Below are 21,593 nucleotides of genomic sequence, written 5' to 3'. Positions count from 1 at the left end.
GGTTCCCATGTCCATCGTTAGTACTTTGATTTGTAAAACTGGTATCAAAACATCTGTCTCATCTACGTCACCAGATTATAGTGTAATAACCAAACAAGAATCTTTATAAATGTTACTTCCTCAGAAATGCTTTCCTTGACTTTTGAGACGTTCACAGAATCCTATACTTACTTTTCTGTCATGGCCTTATTGCAACTGATAAATAATTTTTCAATTATTTGTACATTGTCTGTTTCCCCAAGATGATTTTAAGCTCCATTAAAACATGCCTGGCACACAGTTGGTGCTCAATAAATATCTGTTAAATGAATGAATGAATGATGAATGAATGAATAAGGCGATAGCACTTTCTAAAAAGTTTAATGAACTTTTAATGTTCATTAAATATTCAGAAGGTATTGCAATTTTAACTAGTATTATTGTTATTGTTCCTTTTATTACCATGTAAATTGTTCTAAATCTTTAGAGATTCCTTGCCTATGTTTTTCACTCCAGCTGGAGGCATGGGTAGAAATGTTGCCTTAAGTACATGGTGGGAGCTGAGATTTGGGAGAACCAAGTAGTTAGTTCTCTAGGTCAGCATGCTGGGATTTAGGAGTTGTAGTTACCATTACTCAGATACAAGGCAGTGGGTCAGGAACCCTGGAGGTCATATTTAAAGATGCAGGTAGGTCCTAGAGGTCAGAAACAAACTAATGGTAAGTGGTCTAGATAGTAAGGTATAAACTGGAGAGTGGCCAGTGATAAGGGATTAAAATAGATAGGAGAGTTAAATTCCAGGCACTAGTACTCAAATCATGAAGCTATAAATACAATTCTAAAGCAAAGACTATTTGAACTTAGTGCTATCTTATATTCTTCCTACCAAAACTGAAAATAGTATCAGTAAGTGTTTACACCTACTTTCATATACATGAGCAAAGAAATGATAGTAACTGGTTGAGGAATAAAAGCTGTGATTGCAAATATGTTCTGATTGTGACAGGATAAAGTGAGATCATTTATATATAAGATATTATAGTATTCTACACATATTACAGGTGCAATCGAGCCATGGATCCCATAAATCTCATCTTGATTTTTAACAGCAAATATTAAAGCATAGTGGTTAGGATCATGGACTTTGGATACAGATAAGCTGGGTTTAAATGCCAGCTCTATTATTGAGTATTTGTGTCCTTTAGAGATGTTATTTCACCTCTGTGTGCCAGTTTCCTCATCTGTAAAACGGGGATAATGATTGTACCTACTTCAATGAGTTGTTGTGAAGAATAAATGAGTTAATGCATGTAAGGATCTTAGAACAGTGCCTGGATGTGCAAATGCTATGCATTATTATTATTAATTAGTCACATAAGACGAAATGAACAAAAATTAATATTATAAAATTAATATTATTAAAAATACAACTTATACAATTGTATGTTAACTTTATCTAACAGTCTTAATCAGAAATTCTCTCATTTAGCAAAAATTTCACCTTGCACTTAAACGATTGACTGTATAAAAACCCTAAGCACTATAGCAAAGTAGTAAAATATGTTCCATCAATCCCATCTATTCATTCTGTAGAAGTTTTATGAACACTATCTTAGAAAGTTGTAGAGATTAATTAAATACACACTTCCAAACAGAAAAAAAAAACCACAAACTGTAGTACAGTTTGTTCATAAGATCTGGTCTATAATGACCTACTAATTTTTTGAAGCAAATTATGCTGGAAACAGAAATATTTGAATTGGAAGATCTGTCTGTGGAAAGATCTGAACATGGGAAGGCTTAGACAAGGGAAGACTAGATTTGAAAAAGCCTGGGCCTGGAGAAAGTTTGAAAGACTTAGACTATAAAACATGTTAGAATACCTGGATATTGCAGACACTGGAAGACCTGAATACTACATCAGCACTCTGGAGACGCTGGAAGACGTGGATGTTGAGCCCACTGATGGAAGACTGAGTAGTTGTTGGAAGACTTGAAGATGTTGGAAGACGTGAAGATGCTGGAAGATGCAGATATGCTGGAAGACATGATGACGCTGGAAGACGTAGAGATGCTGGAAGACGAGCAGATGCTGGAAGCCCTGGAGATGCTGGAAGACCTGGAGGTGTAGGAAGACATAGATTTTTGGAAGACGTGGCTTAGTTGGAAGACATGGCTGTGTTGGAAGACATGGATTTTCTGGAAGACACAGACTTGCTGGAAGACGTGGATTTTCTGGAAGACAAAGCTTTGTTGGAAGACGAACCTTTGCTGGAAGACATAGGTAGGCTGGAAGACATGGCTTTGCTGGAAGACGTGGATTTGCTGGAAGCTGTGGATTTGCTGGAAGACGTAGATTTTCTGGAAGATGCAGATAGGCTGGAAGACCTGGAGATCATTGGAAGACGTAGATTTTCTGGAAGATGCAGATAGGCTGGAAGACCTGGAGATCATTGGAAGACGTAGATTTTCTGGAAGACTTGGCTTTTTTGGAAGACATGGATTTTCAGGAAGACCCGAATTGTCCGGAAGATCTGGATTATTTGGAAGACGGTGGATTTTCTGGAAGACTAGGAAGTTACTGGAAGACATGGATCTTTAGGAAGACCTATTGGCTGGAAGACCTGGAAGTTATTGGAAGACGTGAATTTTCTGGAAGACGTTGGTTTATTGGAAGACATGTATTGACTGGAAGACTTTATTTGGTTGGAAGACACAGATTGTCTGGAAGACCAAGATTTCTTCGGAAGACCTGGATCTGGTGGAAGACGTAGATTTTTCTGGAAGAACTGGATTTCTTTCTGGAAGACACTGACTGGAAGACCTGGATTTCTTTCTGGAAGACGTTGATTAACTGGAAGACATGGATTTTTTTCTGGAAGAACTGGATTTATTGGAAGACATAGATTTTTCCAGAAGACCTGGATTGGCTGGAAGATCTGGATTTGATGGAAGACATAAATTTTCTGGAAGACATGGATTTTCCTGGAAGATCTGAATTTTGTGGAAGACCAATAATTGTTGGAAGACTGGACTTACTGGAAGACTTGGAGGTTCTTGGAAGACATGGATTGTCCGGAAGACATGGATTGTCTGGAAGATGTGGATTTTCTGGAAGACCAGGATTGTCTGGAAGACATTGAGGTTGTTGGAAGACTTGGAGGTTCTGGAAGACCTGGAGTTGTTGGAAGACTTTGACACTGGCACCGTTGGAAACCCTGGACATTGGAAACATGGTAAGCACAGGACGTTGGAGACAATGGAATCCTTGAATTTTGGAGACAAGGGTTACTCATGCCATCAGAGACTTTGGAGACCCTCAACATTGAAATATTGGATATTGGAAGCCATAGACACTGGAAACCCTGTACATTAAAGATACTGCAAGTCCTGTACCTTGAAACTCCTAAATACTGAAAGATACAGACAACAGAGGATAGGGACATTTAGAAATCCTAAAATAAATCCTTCCAATATCCTGGATATTGGAAGATATTGGAAAACAAAGGTATTTAGGTCAAAAGACATAGAATTTGGAAGGATTAAATTTTAATGATGCTGAAAGTCAAGGATGCTGGAGGCCCTGGACATTAGGAGGCCTGAGATTAAATTCCTGGATCATAAGAGATCTAGTCATTAATACATTGGGGATATCGAAATACCTTAAGATGGAAGACTTGGTTCTTGGGAGATATTGAAATACTTAGGCATTGGAGGAACTGGCAATAAAAAATGTAAAATTGGATTTAGGGGACATTAAAATTTATGGGAATGGAATGATATAAGCGCTAGCAGATATTGGAAAAGCTAGACTTAAATACTATAAAATACATTGACTCCAGAAGACCTGTACATAGGAGACATTGAAGGATTAGAACCTTAGAAGACTTGGAAGTTAGAACTCTGGATCTCAAAAGGCAAGCTCTGGACCTTGAAGATTGATTACGTGAGTCACTGGATGACCTCACCTTTTAATGACCCTAATATTGGAGAGATTAGAAAACATGGACATTGGAGATGCTGCAGACCAGATAATGGAAAATGGGGATATTATAATATTTGAAATATTTGGTAATGAAAGATCTTGGAAGCTGTGAGGCTTAGAAAACCTGAGTTAGAAACGCTGAAGAATGGAAAGGCCTAATCTTAAAGATATTGGAAAGTCATGTTGAAAGATATTGGCAATATTAAAAGGTACATATTATATCCTAGATGCCACATTAAAAAGACATCATGGGATTACTCTTACAGTCTTTAAAACTATTACCTCTTTTCTACTAAAAATCAAAACACAGGTAATGGATATCTTAGGAAGATGACAAAGAAGAGGGAAGGAAGTTCAAGGCAAAGAAAATTGAATGGGTTGGAACCTATCTTCATAGCCTAAATGAACTGGGTTTTTAGGCCTTACTAGATGGATAGGATAGGAATGGAAAAGTATCAAACAATAACCAGTATGCAGGTTAGGAGAACTACTTGGGTTATAGATCAAAGGTCAGTGAACATTTTTTTAATGAAGAGTCAGATAAGAAATATTTATAGCTTTGCAGGCCATATGATATCTGTTGTACTATTCAACTCTGCCATTGTTTTGCAGCCATAAACAATAAGTAAATGAGTGAGGATGGTTGTATTGTAATAAAACTCTTATTTAAAAAAAAAATGGGGGCTTGATTTGGCTCAAAGGCTTCAGTTTACCAAGCCTGGTTCCAGAAGCCAACATCTATGGTATAATAAACTTAAGTATATTCCAGACTAGAATTCACATACAGAGAGGAGATAGAGCAATTTTAAGCTCAATAGTAAAAAATGATACCATGTAATGAGATGATACTCAGGAGATGAGACTGGAAAGAACCTAAGAATGAAGTTTAAATCTCTAGGCAATTTGGGGGCAGGGTTAAACACTGTTCAAACAGTGAGCCTTATATTCAGAGCCATAATTAAATGGGTTGAATTTTGGGCCTCGACCAAAGGGTCTGGGGATCAGTGACATCGTCCTAATTTAATAGGCTGGAGGCTTAAGAATAAAATTAAAGAAGAAACCCCTCTTAGAGATTGCATATATATGGAAAGGAACAGGAAAGAGAATTATAGCTTGGTGGGTTCATCTCAGGCAACCTGACTGTAGGTCATACAAGTAATTTCTGATCTTAACCACTAGAGCATAAATAACAAGCTTAAAGGATCAGAATTGAGCTGTGGGCTAAAGGTTTTGGTATTTAGACAAGGCTGAGAAAGATAAGAACTATCACAGGTATTATATGAAAAAGAACATTGGTAAACAGAAGTGGTAAGGTATACTGGGACTAGACAATGATTTCAAGATTAAGATCAACTAGTGGAATAACATAGATAATGGAAGTATCAGAATCAGAACTGTACACATGTAAAGTTAGTCAAGCAACAGGCTGCTGAATAACAAAGCCTACTAGATAATGTATACTAGAACACCAAATACTCCGAGTTAAAACACTTGAGGTGTTGGGATGTGATGCTAATACAGTCATATAGGTTAAGTGACACTGGGGGCTAGAGTTAATGCAGTAAATAATTCTGTCAACTTAGCAGACACAGCATCAAAGTTAGGGTGAATATTCAACATTCAAAATATTCCTATTTTAAAGTTCTAGAATGCCATCACAGAATACATGAAATACAAAGTTTAGAAGCCAGGTATGAGGAGACAACCTTGTCTAATAAAATTACTTCAATTTACACAATTTTGCTTAAAGGGAGTTGAGGTAATAACTTGGTGGTGAAGCAAATCAGATCCTCTATAGCTTTATCTTTACCCCTGTATCAAAGTTACATAATCATCTTTAAAGTGGAATCAAGAGAATGGATTATTTTCTAAAGAATAGGAAAAAAATCCATGTTAAAAAGTCATGATCTCTAATCACTACATAAATATCATGCAATGATAACCACATAAATGACATAATGTACCCATAATGATTTTTTAATTTATTCTTAATTCTTATAAAAAATAATAACTGAAGATCACGGAGTAACTTAGGGACAAGGAAATCATTGTTTCAAGTATCCCTCAGCAAACAAAAAAAAAATTAAACTCATTTTTTATTACTTTTCTTAAGACCATCATGCATAACTTATTTTGAGGGAAATAAAATATCAAAATATTAAAAGTCTGCAAAGAAAGACATGATTGCAAGAGGGACTTTGCCTAACAATTGCAATCAGTGTAACTGGCTTATTGTACCCTCAATGAATCCCCAACAATAAAAAAAAAAAAAAGAAAAAAAAAGTTTGCAAAGATAAGAGTAAAACTACCATATTCTAACTATATAATTCTTATTTACGTTATAATAATAATAATAGCAACAATTTATTGAGCACTTCCTCTGTGCCAGGCACTGTGCTAAGCATTTCATATAATTTCATAACAATCCTATAATGCAGGTATTTTTTACCCCGTTTTACAGATTAGAAACTGAACTCTGGAATGGTTAAGAAACACGCCCACAGTCACACAGCTGACAACTGGCAGTGGAAGGATTTGAATGCAGGTCTGTCAGATTCTAATACTGTATGCTCCATGCTGATTGCTCACACCCTAATAACCCAAGAATTATCCTGCAAGGATTAAGCTCCACTCATCCAAAGAGAGGGAGTCCCCAGCCCACAGCAGAAACCAGTAGCAAAACCCCCACTCTAATCCCATGTTCTTCTCATTATGAAACTTGTCATACAATTGCCACGTAGTTAAGACCCAACTCTAGGTGTTTGCAATGATGAGCTAAATTGGCTTCGTGTAGCAATGCAAGAAAGATGAAGTGCAGTTCTCAAACACAGCATATTCATATTTCATTTCTCAATATTTGCTATTCATATTAATGAAGTATATTATTTATTCTTTCATCCATTTTCTGTTTGATTTTATGGTTTCCAAAAATATATACTCTGCTCACAGCACATCATATTTATTTTTGAATTCTTAAACAACCATAACACACTGACATCAAAGGCCATTAAAAGACAATAATACTATGTAAAGTTCAGCAATCAATGAATTTCACATCACAAACATTGTTCACACAAGCTTTAGATTATATACACTGTCAAAACCCTTTATTAGCATTCAGGTGGTGGCAGCTATGTAATCCAAATGTGTGATTTAAAGTGCCTTCTCTACATTTGGAACTTGAAAGATTTTAAACGAAAGGTTCTTGTTAAATTTAACACCAGTTTTCTAATATATTTCCCACTTTTCAGCACCCTGGACTGGATTTCCTCCCCATCTCCTTTTTTCTTTTCTTTTTGCCACAGTGGTTAAATATGTCTACGAAGAAAGAAATCTCCATGTGCTTCATAATACTGAGCTCAATAATTTACCCAAACCATCTGACAACAGCAAGATTCTCTCCACTCAAACTGTGCATAAAATATGCTAAAATAAACATTAGCGTTTCATTTGGGGGAACTGTACCTAAAGAAGAAAAAAGTACATGGTATTTATTTCTATTTCTACCTTTTGGCCTGTATCAAACTTTCACATTCTCCTCTAAATTCTACTTTCTTGTTAAACTCAGTCTCATTTATATGTTCTATCTTTTACGCCATCAACGATACTTCCTAGGTTATTTTAACTGGATATTGCCTTAAACAAGAATTATATTCATCCCAATATTTTATTTCAAATTATCTCGGCCTTAAATAAATATATCAATCTATCAAGCTAAAGTTGAAACATTCCTATGACAATTAAAATACTCTAATATTCAATTTCTCATTTTGTTATTTTACATTAAAAGCTCCTAATTGATGCAATTCTATTTAAAATTTGAATTCTCAAATTCTGGTCTAATTAAGAGAAAAAATTGCCAAGGTAGTAATCGCAATGAATTACCAGGAAAACATATTCGTTAAGGACATATGGAACCACTTACAATACTGGTAAAAAGATCACTGATAAAAATATTTACCTGTAGACATGATTAAGAATAAACAAATTGTCTATGGAAACTTAAAATATTGACTATACATAGTTATCTTCTTTAGTTTATGGAAAACAGTAGGTACAAAATATTAGAGCATTTACACATAACATTTATGCATTATTCTCCCCAAAATCTATAACTCAGAGGAAAAAAGCAACAATTATCATAGAAAAAGAAAATCTCCAGTGATACTCTCTCTCCCTTTCCTTTCATGAAATTGAGGATATGTTTGCCTTTTTTTCCTAAGACATCTCTGCCCATCTTGCTTTTTCTGGGAGCAACTAAAATATGGTGTGGTGGTCAAACTTGAACAATAGCACAAATTTTACAACAACAAGAATACAATTCCGTAGCCCTATTACTTACCTTGGTCTCATGGAAGGGCTCAGATATTCTCAATATTAACCAGTGAGGTTGAACCTTTCTTTCAAGGTGACAATTTCAGAAATGGAATGACCTTAGTGACCAAGTAGTCCTACCCTCTCATTATGACAGATAAAGAAAGAGGAGAGTGGCATGATTAAGTACATCCTTTGAACTAGTGGCAGAAAAAAAAACATTTTAAATCAAGGTGTCCTAGTTCCTGTTATATTTTCTATTGTAATTTTGTTTAGCCTTAAGGCAGCAGTTTGCAACATGACTATGTAAGAAGCACTTGGGGGTGGTGCCTGTGGCTCAAAGGAGTAGGGCACCGGCGCCATATGCCAGAGATGGTGGGTTCAAACTTGGCCGCGGCCAAAAACTGCAAAAAAAAAATAAAATAAAATAAAAAAAGACATTTACATTCCACGTTTACTAAGTTTCACATATACCCTTGTCAATGTCTTAGCACAATAACTAAGAAAATGCCAGGAAGGCTATGTTAACCAGTGTGATGAAAATGTGTCAAACGGTCTGTGAAATTAGTGTATGGTGCCCCATGATCGCATTAATGTACACAGCTATGATTTAATAAAAAAATTAATATTGTTAGAATGTCATTCTTCCCTACATTGACCTGTAGATTCAATGCAATTCAAATAAAAAGCCCATGAGGATATTTTTGTAGAAATTAAAAAAAAAAAAACAACCACTTGCACTTGGGGAACTTTTGGCAATATATATATATCCCTAGCCTGATATTATCCCTGGCTTGGTCTGCAAGAGTTCCCAGAAATCTTTATTTTTCAAAGCTCCTCCTTATAACTCTGACGTACATCAGTGTTAAGAACGACTGTGGCTTAGGGAGAGCATAAGCTCACCTGGGGCTACTGTGTCATGAGATCCATCGCAACTTACAATGCATTTTTTCAACCCTCATCTTCCTCATTTGAGCTTGTTGAAAGCCCCATGATCACATTAATGTACACAGCTATGATTTAATTTAAAAAAAAAGAAAAGAAAAACATCTGCCACCTCAACAGTAACCACGCAAGCCAGCCCTGTCAGCCTTTTTATTTTTATCACTTTTCCCTAATAATTTCAAACTCGCACCAAATTCAACTCAAGTGGGCTTTTCCTCACTTCCTCCAAGACCAAATTCAATTTACTGTCTGATACCATTTTTTGTCACTGTTGTTTAAAAGCAGTATTTTTCTCATTACTGCACATAAATTTCATCATTCAGGTTGTCTTTATGCTTTTTCAAGCTATCTAAGGTCCTTCCTTGGCAAGTACATGCCAATTAATTATCTTTCTTCTTTTCCCTAGTCAGGTGTTTTACACATCATTATCAGATGTAATTATGGTGCCAGTGCTGTGACTGTGGCCCAAATCACAGTTAAGACACAAGCAACAATCTAAGTGCTATTTAGACTTCATGTCTCTCTATGCCCCAGAATAACTGTCCAGCTGAGTTCAAAATGGATATCGAGTGGGAATGTGAACGAGTAGCTAAAACTACAGGTAGGTTCACCATATTTCTTTGCCAAGAATTCTTAGAACAAGATAGCAGCTTCCTATCTCTGGCTTGGGATGTTTTTTACCTCTGTTAAATCTGCCAGGAAAATTCTATACATCCAAAATTAAAATTGCCATGACAACAATAACGTTTGTAACAAAAATGAGTCAAATAAAGTAAAAACATGGAATTATGGAGGGAATATAAAAAACAATCTGGGAATGAAGTCTTCACCACCTTCAGGGAACAGAAAGTATCCCTGAAGTTTCAAGATCCATTTTCTGTTCAAATCACTTGCAAGGCCAAATATGAGAACAAAGAGGAGCTTTCAAGCCAGCACTGGTATGTTGAAAAATTATAAAAAAGGAACACGGAGGATCAGTGAAATCAACTCCAGCAGCTCTTCCTCCCTGATCAGGTACCAAAAGAAATTCAGGAATTCATCATAAATGCAGTGCCTTTCAGGAACAGCCAATAGCTAACATATGCTGCAAAACTAATTAACTTATTATAATAATTTATACCAAACTAGTCCTTTCTGGCGAGATAGCAAGTTAGGCTTAAGTAAAATCAATTTTAGGATCAAGAGTACAAAATCAAATTATCCAACCCAGTAAATCAGCCTTCTCCCTAGACCCTGCAATTGATTTCCTTCCACCCTCATACTATCTGTTATAAGAATTTAAGACCTTTCGGGAAAAAAATGGGGGCAAGGAGAGAAGTATTATGAAAGCTGAGACAATTGGTTTGTTTACTGAAATGAAATAATAAAGTAAGTCTCGATGATATTTTATAAACTGTACATTAGCAATAGTCAACGTTGAGAAATTAATTTCTCTTTCTCTCTGATCAGAAGGTGACGGTGAGGATGCACCAGTGAAAATGCTTGGTTGTGGCGATAGTGACGAGGAAAGAACAGAGAAGATCACAAGATTGCACTTTGTCTGCAGAGAAGTCATCTCAGTCTTCTGCGTCATTTTTATCGCGCAGCACGTGGATCACCTCATCAGAGCTATCAGAGTCTGAATCCCAGGGTTCAACTGCGTGTGTGCGGTGCTTCTGCTTCCTGTGTATGGAATGGGTTTGAATGACACAGTTTGATTGTCCAGCCTCTTCTCTCCTGTCAGGCAAGCAGAGAGAAAAGATTGATTGGCCTTTGCTTGAAGGTGTCTTATTACTGCTTTAAAAGGTTGCGAGTAATCATTTAATCCTTACCTGAAGGTGGAGATACAGTCCACTGAAGACTGTCTTTCTTCTGAATCATCATGCTAATTTGATTTGTGGAGGAGACACATCAACATTCTTTGAGTTCTGGGTGTATTAACCCATGCTTGCCTCTTTTATTTTGATATGATCACATCTCTGAAATACTTTTCAATGATGACAGTCCAACAGTTCAGCGATGTCACTTAACTCAATGTCTTCAAACCCTTCATCACCCAAACATTTTACAGATGTTATAACATTTTCGATTTCTTCTATCACTGGGAGGAAACCTTCAGAATCAGTTACAACCTCATTCTGAAGTTTCTGTCGAGATTCTGGGAGGGTTGATTTTCTTTTATTTCTTCCACCAATACTTTTAGTATTATTAAAGCATTACAAATGGAGAAATTTTGCCAAGTTACTTTCGCAGTAAGTTCTGGCATCCTTTTGATAAGATCTGCAAGGTAGGACACCAAGCATAGAACTTCAAAAATATTTTTGGCACTCCCAGATGCATGGGTTGAAGAAGTGGAGTTGTATGGGGTGGGGAGGGGATAGAGGTAACTTGAACACAAGGAGCAGCATTTACTGTTGTTGTACTTTTGTCATTGGGAGTAATGAATGTCTACAACCAGCAACACTTTGAATTCAAGATACTTTTTTGTTTAAATATTGTTTAAACTCAGGAACAAAACACTTCAAAAACCAGTCCAAAAAGCGTTTCTCAGCAATCCGTATTTTATGATTTCCCTTCACATAAACAGAAAAATGTTCCTGGCATTCTCTAAGAGGGCAAGGACTTGGAGTCTGTGAAACAACATAGCTTTAATCAGAAAGTCACCAGAAGCATTGAAACAAACCAAAACCTTGAGCTTGACTTCTCTAGGCTTGAAGCCTCTGCTTCTTCTTTTATCCTTGAAGCTTCTGGTTCTTTACTGATCCTTTGCAATAGATGTGCAAGTAAGCATTCTCTTCCAGAGCAAGATTGTTTCATCAGCATTGAAGACCTGATCAGGAAAATAACTATTTTCCTCCATCAGTTTCCGCAGGTATTCAGGATACTCCGGTAGCCTCATGATCTGCTTCCTCTGCCAGCCACTTCTTTTCACTACAGGTCATAGCACTTCTTAAATCTATCCAACCACCCATTACTTGCTATGAATGATATAACTCATCACCCAGATAGAAATTTAAACTTGCATTTGTGTGGTGCTTGCTGATAGATTATTTATATAGAAAGACACCCATGCAGCCTTCTCTGTTTAGAAGCCATAAATGCAAATCTCCTTATTTTCCCTATTTTGGCATTTTGAGTAATGTATAATTTTCTCAACAATTCTAGTGTGTCCCTGAATGGGATGGCTCCAAGAGCTTTCTCACTTTTTCTTTATTGTATGAACTATTGATTCAGTAACACCAAAAAGAATGCCCTACAGAGGTGTTGCTTTCACCATTACCAAGCATTTCACGAACTCCCATTTGTGTACTATTGACATCACCTTCCTTGCCCTCTTCACTCTTCTTGCCTTTCTATCATCCATCATCTTGTTCTTTTGCTTGGAGGCCATGCCTACCCTAATTCATGCAAACTGACAATGATTCAGTTTTATATGACTGAGCGGTACACAATATTGATTTTTAATGCTTAAGAACCAAATGAGAAAATTCACAAGACAAATTTTTTAAAAGACTAAACAGTTTTTGAATGACAACACGTGTTTGATCAATCGCTGCAAAGGGGACAACAGGCAGAAGAACAAGGGTAGAAGCACGTAACCCAAATGTTGGTCTTATCGCATGAGATAGTCAGCAAGACAACATGATGGTGACTTGAACTTGCATTTTGTTCCAAAGCTCTCAAAGGTGCAGACTAGGTAAACCCATATTTTGTATGAGAATGACTTGCAGTTGTGAAGAGATCATGGAACTCAGGAGTCAAGGTCAGGTTCCCAGGCTGAAGTGAGAAACACAAACACCGCCATCTGTGAGAAAGTAGACACAAAAATAGGAAATGAAATCTGGGACAGAGGCAATCTGAGTGAGTACATTATGAGCTATTGAGGAGGACAGAAATTTGGAAAAATTCGCATGAAAGCTACAACCAAGTTACACCCTAAGAACAGGGGGAAGGGGGAAAGCATGGGGAGGGAGGGGGGAGGTGGGTAGAGGGAGGGGGATTGAAAACCTGTGGTGCATCTTACAAGGGTACATGTGAGCCTTGGCAAATGTGGAATGTAAATGTCTTGGCAAAGTAACAAAGAAAATGCCAGGAGGGCTATGTCAACTAATAAGATGAAAATGTGTCAAATATTCTATGAAACAAGTGTATGGTGCCCCATGATCATATTGATGTACACAGCTATGATTTAATAAAATAAATAAATAAATAAATAAATAAAATAAAATAAAATATATGCCAAATTGCCCTTACAAAGGTTGCACCAATCTGTATGCTAAAAGTGAATAAAACTAATTTTTCTTTGTGTATTCACTAACATGAAACCTTATCACCCTTTGTGACCTGTGTCAGTTAGGAGATGAATAACAAGCCATCTCATTTTTTCTTTTAATTTTTATTTCTTTAATCATCTTTCAATATGGTAAGCTGTTTCTATTTCTTTTAAAAGGTCTGTTCATATCCTTTACCAACATTTTAGTTTTTTCTTACAGATTTGTAGGTTCTGTTAGCATTTTAGAAAACTCTTATTTTTAAGCCTCTCTCTGTTGCAAGTATTTTCTCCAAGCTTGTCATTTAGTTTTTCACTTCATGTCTTTTGTCTTTTGCCATAGAGATGTTCCAAATACATAAGTAGTCAAAAGTTTCATGCCTTGCTTTCAAAAGCCTGCCCTCTTTAAGATAATAAAAATATGTTCATTTATTCTCTTTTAGTATTTTTATAGTTCTGCGGTATAATTTCAAAACATTGAGGAAAGGATGGAGTTCTCAAAAAATGGTGTTGGAAAATAAATAACTGACCATCTCAAATTATTTGTCCTCTGTACTAGATCCAATGGTGTCCTGTAGCATCATAGCCCCTAAGGTGACCAACTTGAGGGCTCAAGCTGATCCTAGCTAATCCCTCAATTTCTCAGGAGGTTAGTGTAATTTGGGGTAGAAGTGTTTTCAAATAGTTACTATACATTTTGGTTGTTTATGCTTTGCTGTGCCACCAGTCCATACTACTGATTCATATCAACTGAGTAACAATACCAAGTTTTCAGATCAAAGAGCTGATAATGATTTCATTAATAGTTAATAAATAAATAGTTATTCACAGTTTGGGGAGAAATTTTAACATGAGTTGGTTTGGCTATATTTTAGACCCAATTACGTATGTATCAGTGGCTTTTAGGTTAAATGCAAGTTGCACCTAAAAAACTGATCACTGGAGGGAAATCACCTGAAATATTTTCCTTACATTAAGTAAGTAGATCAAATATTAAAGTATTATGAAACCTGAATGCCAATATCAATTTAAAGGGAGGAGACTCAATTTCCAACTCTTCTCTTTCTCTACCAAAATCTAAGAAAAAAAATTATAGGAATTTTAGCCAAAATCAGATTATTTGAACATGAGGGCATTTTGACTTCATAATACTGACAACAAGTGTTTTCTATTCCATACAACAGATGGGGACTTAAGAAACGAAATAAGCAGCAAAGTGTTGAGAACATACAAACTGGTTAACTCTGGATAGGGAGAATGACTGATAGATCTTGACCTAAGTCCTGAATTTCAAATGCTAAAATATGCCTCTACCCCTAAGATTCACTTAGGGTTGGAGTTTCATCCTTTATATTCTCTGCCCTTGCTAAGGATATGTCACTGTTATAAGATGATGGAGCTAAGTCCATGTGAAGATTAATGCCTCTGAAATAAACTTCCTATGTTACCTTTCTGTTCTGTAAGCTGTACAGAAACTTGAAGTTGTTGGGATGCTAATAAATAACGGTGTAATCAAGCATATCTCTTTTCAAGATATTTTTGTAAAGTACGTTTATCTACAAGGCTGAGAGTGTAATGTCATTTTTCTGATCCTTGTGAGTCTCAGAATACCTGGCATCTTCTTTAAGGAGAAATAAAGCTTGACTGACCTCCCTAGTCAGGAGTCGGTGCTCTACTGCTCAAGAGCTCAAAAGGGCAGGAGGAATTCAGGATGTTTTTTCTTCTCTCAGCATTTTAACCAAGAAGAATAAGGGATTTCTTTTAAATGCCACACCCAGTGGAGATTTGTATGGGCAAACAGGACTGAGTTAATTGCAGCTTCTGTTATGAAAGGACATTGGGTCTTAAGGGATTCATTTTTAATCAAGCTACTCAGAATGATGATTTTCCTCTTTCAAAAAAATTTAAACTCCCACACGCATTGAAGTGGTGAGCTCACAAATTATAGGTCATCATGAATCATTTAACATTTAAAGCATAATACTCAGAATGGTAACCAATGGTGAGGTTCCCATGAGGAATCTCATTTCTTTCCCAAAATTTGTAACCCACCCACAATGCATGTACTAATTTGATAAAAAAGTGCCATTCAACTGATTTTTAAGAATTCAAGTGACCTTTCTAAAACAGAAGTCTTAACATCCTGATAGAAGTCTAACAGAAGTAAAAACATCCAGTAATTCCTCCACTTTAAAAGACTTCCCTTAGTCCCACAGCTTACTAATAAAGTCCAGTCTCTCCCCTTATGATGGCTCCTGCTCACTTTCCCAGACTCATCTTTCACTAACACTTCCTTTCCTCCTCTATAATCTACATGTCACCCAGCAAAGGGGGCTAATTCACTCATCCAGATTTTCTTAACCTTCAACACTTCATTCAAGCACCACCTCTTCCAGGAAGTGTTCCTGCTCCCTCCTGTGGGCTCTGGAATTCTGATGGAAGCTTTCAGAGCCTGCCTCCCCTGCTTCCTCTGATTACAGCACTTAGGACATTTCACTGTAGTGCCACGTGTTGCCCTGTGTTTTAACCATTTAGGAACACCTTGACGGTATCTGAAACAGTGTATAAGTCCTCATTGTATGGAATAAGTGCTGACAGTACAGAGAATAAGAGCTGGAAGCAACATTCTCCAAATGAGCTGCTTTGAATTGGACCTTGAAGAAAGGGAAGAATTTCTAGCATGTAGAGAAGAGGGCAATCAGGTAGGAGGTGAGAGAGGAGGGCAAATGTAGAGGCAGAAAAATGCTGGGTAAGTATGGAGAGTAGATTAGAGGTGAGGCTGAAATAAAGGGTGGCTGCAGTGGGTAGTAAAAGTAAAACTGGAAAAGTAGGTTGAGGAAAATCATGGTGGGCTTCAGATGCCAGATTCCTTTGGTGAGATGGAGTTACGTTTACTTGTCTTGATATTAATGATAAGGTTTATGTTTGCAATTAATAAGAAAGGCACATTTTTAGGATAAATCAGACCTATCTTTTCCTTGTTACTCAGTTTTGGCACTCACAAGGTATAAAATATTCTACTCCTTTGTGATTTCGAGAAACAAGATCATTTCATTAGATGCTACAGAAATCAAATGGGCATACGGAATTACCACTTGCAAACAAAAGTCATGGGATCTAAGACTAAAATGGAAATCATCTGAAAAATATACAACTAGTCCAGATAAAAGGTCAAAGCTGATAAACAATGCTGATTAGGGAACACAGTTGGGGTCAACAAGGCCCTACATTATCTGGCTTCAGACTATTATGATAGATCTTCTGACTGATTGTGCTATAACCAAGTCTACCCTCATAGCCACAAGCTTGTTATTTCCAGAAAAAGTATCTCTGCTATGTTGCTCTTGCTCAAAAAAACCTTTGGGGACTCCCCAATACCTACAGGATACATTACAAACTCCTTGGACTTAACTGTCAGTGACTTCCTCAGAATTCTTACTTCCTGCATTACTTGGTACTACACTGACCCTTCCCCCCAAAAAAAGATTCTCTTGGTTTATTTACTGGCCTTGATCAAAATCACATTTGTACCTTTGTTCACACATAAATGTGTGTGCATGTATGTGTGTATTTCTCAAATCTCCCCATCCACATAAATTGTAAACCACATGACTTACAAAATGTCAGCTCTAAAGAGGGCCTCAGAGATCACAACCCAATGAATCAATTTACAGCTGATTCATTCAGAGGCGCAGACACAGGAAGCAGCAGTGATCTTTAATAGCTGCTAAGATTACTACTGCACCTCTACTATCTATATATGCAGAACCGATGCAGTAATGCCATTTTTTTAGTTACTGTCGAATCACCTTCACATTTCATTTCCTCTCTGGTCCTGAGGTCTTCTGTCTGTGTTTGAATGACGCAACATCAAAGCAGAAAGGTGGTAAGGTCAAGGGAATGAAAGAACTAACATTTTTGATGTTGAGTATTCACTATGAGGCAGACTCTTTATAATAGGACCACATTTTGTCTTCACAATGGCCTCGTATTTGTAAAAGCAGAAGCTGAAAGATGACACATGGTATGTTCAAGGTCACACAGCTAGCATCCAAACTCCAGACTCAGGATTAGACGGAAGACCTCAAGACCAGGGAGGAAATGAAATGTTCAGGCAAACTGAGTGTAACAAAAGAGTTGGTGTTAAAACCTGCCTTCTATGGTAGAGGTGCCCTAGTAATCTGAGCAGTTGTTAAAGATCAGTGCTATTTCCCCTGTCTGGGCTTCTGACAGGGGCTTCTGACAGTAACTATAAATTGATTCGATCAGTCATGATCTCTCAGGCCTCCTTTAGAGCTGAAATTTGTAATGCCTGCGTTTTTCTTCATTGAGCAAAGTTGCTTTCTCTTAAAATGTCTGATTACTTATCATTAACATTCTGGTACATGTAAAAATTCTGTCATAGAACTGTGCTGTGGTTTCAATGTTTGTCCCCTCCAAAACTTGTGTTGATAATTGCCACTGTAACAGTATTAAGAGGTGGGATCTGGCACATGATGAAACAGCAAAAAGGCCATCACCAAATTCCAGGCCCTTGATCTAATGCTTCTCTGGCTCCATAATCACATGAGCCAATTGCCCTAATAAATCCTCTGTCGTCTCTCCACCTTTCCATTCTATTGGTTTTGTCTCTCTGTAGAACCCTGACTGATACAAGCTAGTTTATAGATTATCTAAAAATTTCAGGGAAAAGGGTGTCTTCGAAACATTCTATGGTGGCTAAAAGACCCAGTATACTTTATAAAATTATCCAAGAACCGTATTACCCAACCAGTGTTTAAAAATCACAGGTTACTGAATATGGATAGAAATACTTACTTAAGAATAAATGAACATATTATATGCCAGTGAACTGAGGGAACTCTAGATCTAAAAGATAAGCCAAGGGGAAATTATCCATAATGTTTCAATTTGAAATATAGCTAACAATAATAATAGGAAGAATAATAAGTTTCTTGTAAGGTGAATTATTCTACGCCAGGCATTGTTCCAGGTGCTTTGCCTATATTAACTTATTTAACATTTAATACAAGCCTATGTGGTAGATGTTAGTGTTACTATCCTTATTTTGTTGAGGAGGAAACAGAGGCTCAGAGAGGTTATGTAATCTATCCAAGGTCGCACATTTATTAAATAGCAACACCTAGCATTTAAACCTATGCAATCTCACTTCAGACTCCACACTCTTAACCACTATAATATATTTAAAACTAATGACCTTAAGATCTGTTCTTGCCATTCTTAATTGCTCCAAAATCATCATCATCCTAACCATCCTTCTGGTTAAATTATAAAGGCCTCCACTATTGTAATATATTTATTATACCAGTAGACTAACAATGAGCAAAAGCCATATTAAAATGAAACACCCAGAATAGCTCATAGGTTCTAATACAAAGTGTGAGTGTTCAACTTTCTCCAATTTGAATTTCCCCTTGACTTCATATATTCCTATCAAACCTGTAAAAAGTAAATTAGTATTGAACCAACTGTTCCATTAAATTTCCACAAATACTAACTGAACACAGTGGACAGGTTCCAATTCTAATCCTACTCAAAATCACACATATTCTTTGCAATTTTATTATAAATCTTTTACATTTTTACTTCTTAGATGCCCACTGTATGTAATATCATGTTTTACTGGATTTTATGTCTGTTTACAGAACTGATTTGTAAATTGTAAGATTATATGACTATTCATGTTCTAGTTTTCATTCTTCCAAATGAATAATATAAATCCAAAAATTAATTTTATTTAAAAATGTAAGTGTCATCCTTATGGGCAAAAGTCCCAGGTATGTCTTTAAAAATTTAGGGATATAATGCTGACATTTATTAACGCACTGCTTTTATTTTCTTGCTATTTTAATCTTATATGTACAAGAATTATGAAACATCTTCACTTTCCTTATATGGCTTAATGGATCATTAACCAAATAGACATCAGTAAATTCTTAATAATAATAATCTATTTTTCACATTAAAATTTCGTGGGAAATAGTTCATATTTCTTACTGGATGAAAACGTTTTAAAAATAGCTGTGAAAATTTTCCACCATAAAGTCAAAATAGATTTTATGTAGCATTAGTGCCCTCTGCTGGCGACAGCTGGAACAACTAAACAGGGCCAATAAGAAATGCAAAAGCTAAGGAAAGTGGGATGACGAAGCCCACAGTGACGCTTGTGGGATGACAAGCCCATAGTGACCGCTTTCCCCGCCTCCTTCCCCTTTAGGGTTAAGTAGAATTTGACAATAGCTCCAGGAGGGAAGAAAACTTTTTAGCAGTCCAGGGATCAGGCAAGTGCTCAGACAAATTCACTTTTCTTCCTTTCGGAGAGCTGGCCACACCCAAATCCTCTAAAGATTTTTTTTTTTTTAAAGCAAAGACATATATTTGAACAATAGTTTTCTGATCTCCATTTTTTACCAGCCAGTCTAAGTCAAAAGGAAGCAATTAAAAATACAGCCAAAGAAACTCCTACTCCTTGGCTACTCGGGGCCACTTTTCACCTTTTTTAACCCGAAAGGGAGCAAGCTATACAAGATTAGTGTGAAATGGCTCCAGGGATAAAGGGAATGAACAGCCCCTCTCCCCCAGCACCAGCATAGGATCTGGTCGCCGGCTGGGAGGGGTAAATGAGTTATGTGAGGGTGAGGGGAGATTCGCATTAAAAGTACTTTATCATCATACCTTTAACCCTTGCTGAACTGCACTAACACCAAATACATATGGATGGGCTAGAGAGGAACAAGGCGCCCTGAAGCTCAGAGGTACCACTTTGTCAGTAAAATAATCTCCAAGTCTTTCCCTACTATTTGTGGTTACTTTACAGATTTTGCATTCAATCTAATTAGCAAATAGGTTCTTAAGCCCTAATTGAATGGCACACCTTCCCCTTGCTCCCTGATTCTGTGGAGTTGTGGCGTTCCCGATGCTGAGCTTTACAACCTGGGACAGTCGCACAAGTTCCCACCGTCAGCTTCCTCCAAACTCCACATTGTCCCCCATTGTCCCCCGTGGTAATGGTGAGCAAAGCACTAGGTTGCTCTCCTTGAGGCTTATGGTGGTGAAGCACCAGTCCCTGTCCCCTTCTGCACGCGCAAAAAAAAAAAAAAAACCATGTACACAACGAAAATCTAGTATGTTGCAAGGGATGGCCAAGTGATGCTTACCACAGACGTCCAGGACTTGGCACCACGGAGAGGACAGAGTCGCTTCCGAGTTGATTGGCAGGGCCAGAGACCAGGGTAGGGCCAAGTCCTGCAAGTCCATGGGGCAGATTCTGTGTTTAATATTTTCATACCTTATACCCCCCAGGAATTTGTTTGCATTAACTTTGAATTTTAAAGAGATTGCATGAAAACCTTTACATTGATTAGTGTCTTACTTCCTCTTAACTTTTGCGCTTGAGGTTAGCGCCTCACTCATTTTGCCCCAGTTCTGAAACTGGTGCTTTGAGTGAGGGCCTAAGTGACCTACACGACTTTGCAGCTAGAAAAGAGATAAAAGGCAGCCTGGAGGAAGACGCCGGGAGCCGAAGCACCGGCCGCTTACGGCGGGGGAGAAGGAGGAGGTCGCACAAGCGGCTCTGCCTGGCTGGCTGAGAGCTCACGATGATGCTGGTCTCCGAAGTCTGAAGCAGCCTCCAAGGAAAGCAGCTGGGTTAAAATGAAATACCAGAAGGATGTCGGCTTACCGGGTCTGGCTGCTCCGAGCATCGCCCCTCCTGAACCTCCAAGGCACTGATCTCCTCCCCTCTGGGGAGGCTGCACTTGGTCTTTGCAGTGTGCCTCCCCTGACGCAGTGCCCTTGAGTGCTGTGTTTATCAGCAGGCTGCTCTTCGGAGAGATCAGCCCCCACCGACAGCCTCTCCAGCGGCAGTCCGCCTGCCGGCCCGCGGCTTTCCTCCCTCCAAGCTGGGCGGGCCGCCCGCTCCCTGCCACCCCCTGGGAGGACCGTGTGCTGGCACTTATGACCAGGTCGCAGGACTTTTCTTCAGTTACACCCTCATCCCCCGACACACACACCCCTCCTCACTCAGTCCGCACAGAGGGATTAACCACCTCAATGGCAAAGTGATAGGACATCCCCCCGCAAGGGTCTGTTTGGTATTGG

General features: G+C 37.7%; 1 protein-coding gene and 1 pseudogene across 2 annotated transcripts; one reads left to right on the top strand and one right to left on the bottom strand.

Annotated features, from left to right (window-relative positions):
- Positions 1-1,868: 1,868 nt before the first annotated feature.
- On the top strand, positions 1,869-2,699 carry LOC128578116 (cerebellar degeneration-related antigen 1-like; annotated as a pseudogene). The gene has a single exon (XR_008377672.1). The product of XR_008377672.1 is annotated as a cerebellar degeneration-related antigen 1-like (transcript).
- On the bottom strand, positions 2,678-21,565 carry LOC128577082 (uncharacterized). Its single transcript, XM_053579111.1, has 5 exons — positions 21,516-21,565; positions 21,175-21,471; positions 12,928-13,007; positions 3,019-3,197; positions 2,678-2,833 (listed from the first exon to the last, which is right to left on the bottom strand). Exons 1-5 carry the CDS (start codon positions 21,563-21,565, stop codon positions 2,678-2,680), a joined length of 762 nt encoding a protein of 253 aa, XP_053435086.1.
- Between the last annotated feature and the right edge of the window lie 28 nt (positions 21,566-21,593).

This window comes from Nycticebus coucang, chromosome X (assembly GCF_027406575.1).
Source record: "Nycticebus coucang isolate mNycCou1 chromosome X, mNycCou1.pri, whole genome shotgun sequence".
NCBI lineage: Eukaryota > Metazoa > Chordata > Mammalia > Primates > Lorisidae > Nycticebus > Nycticebus coucang.
This window is presented reverse-complemented; position numbering and strand designations above follow the sequence as displayed.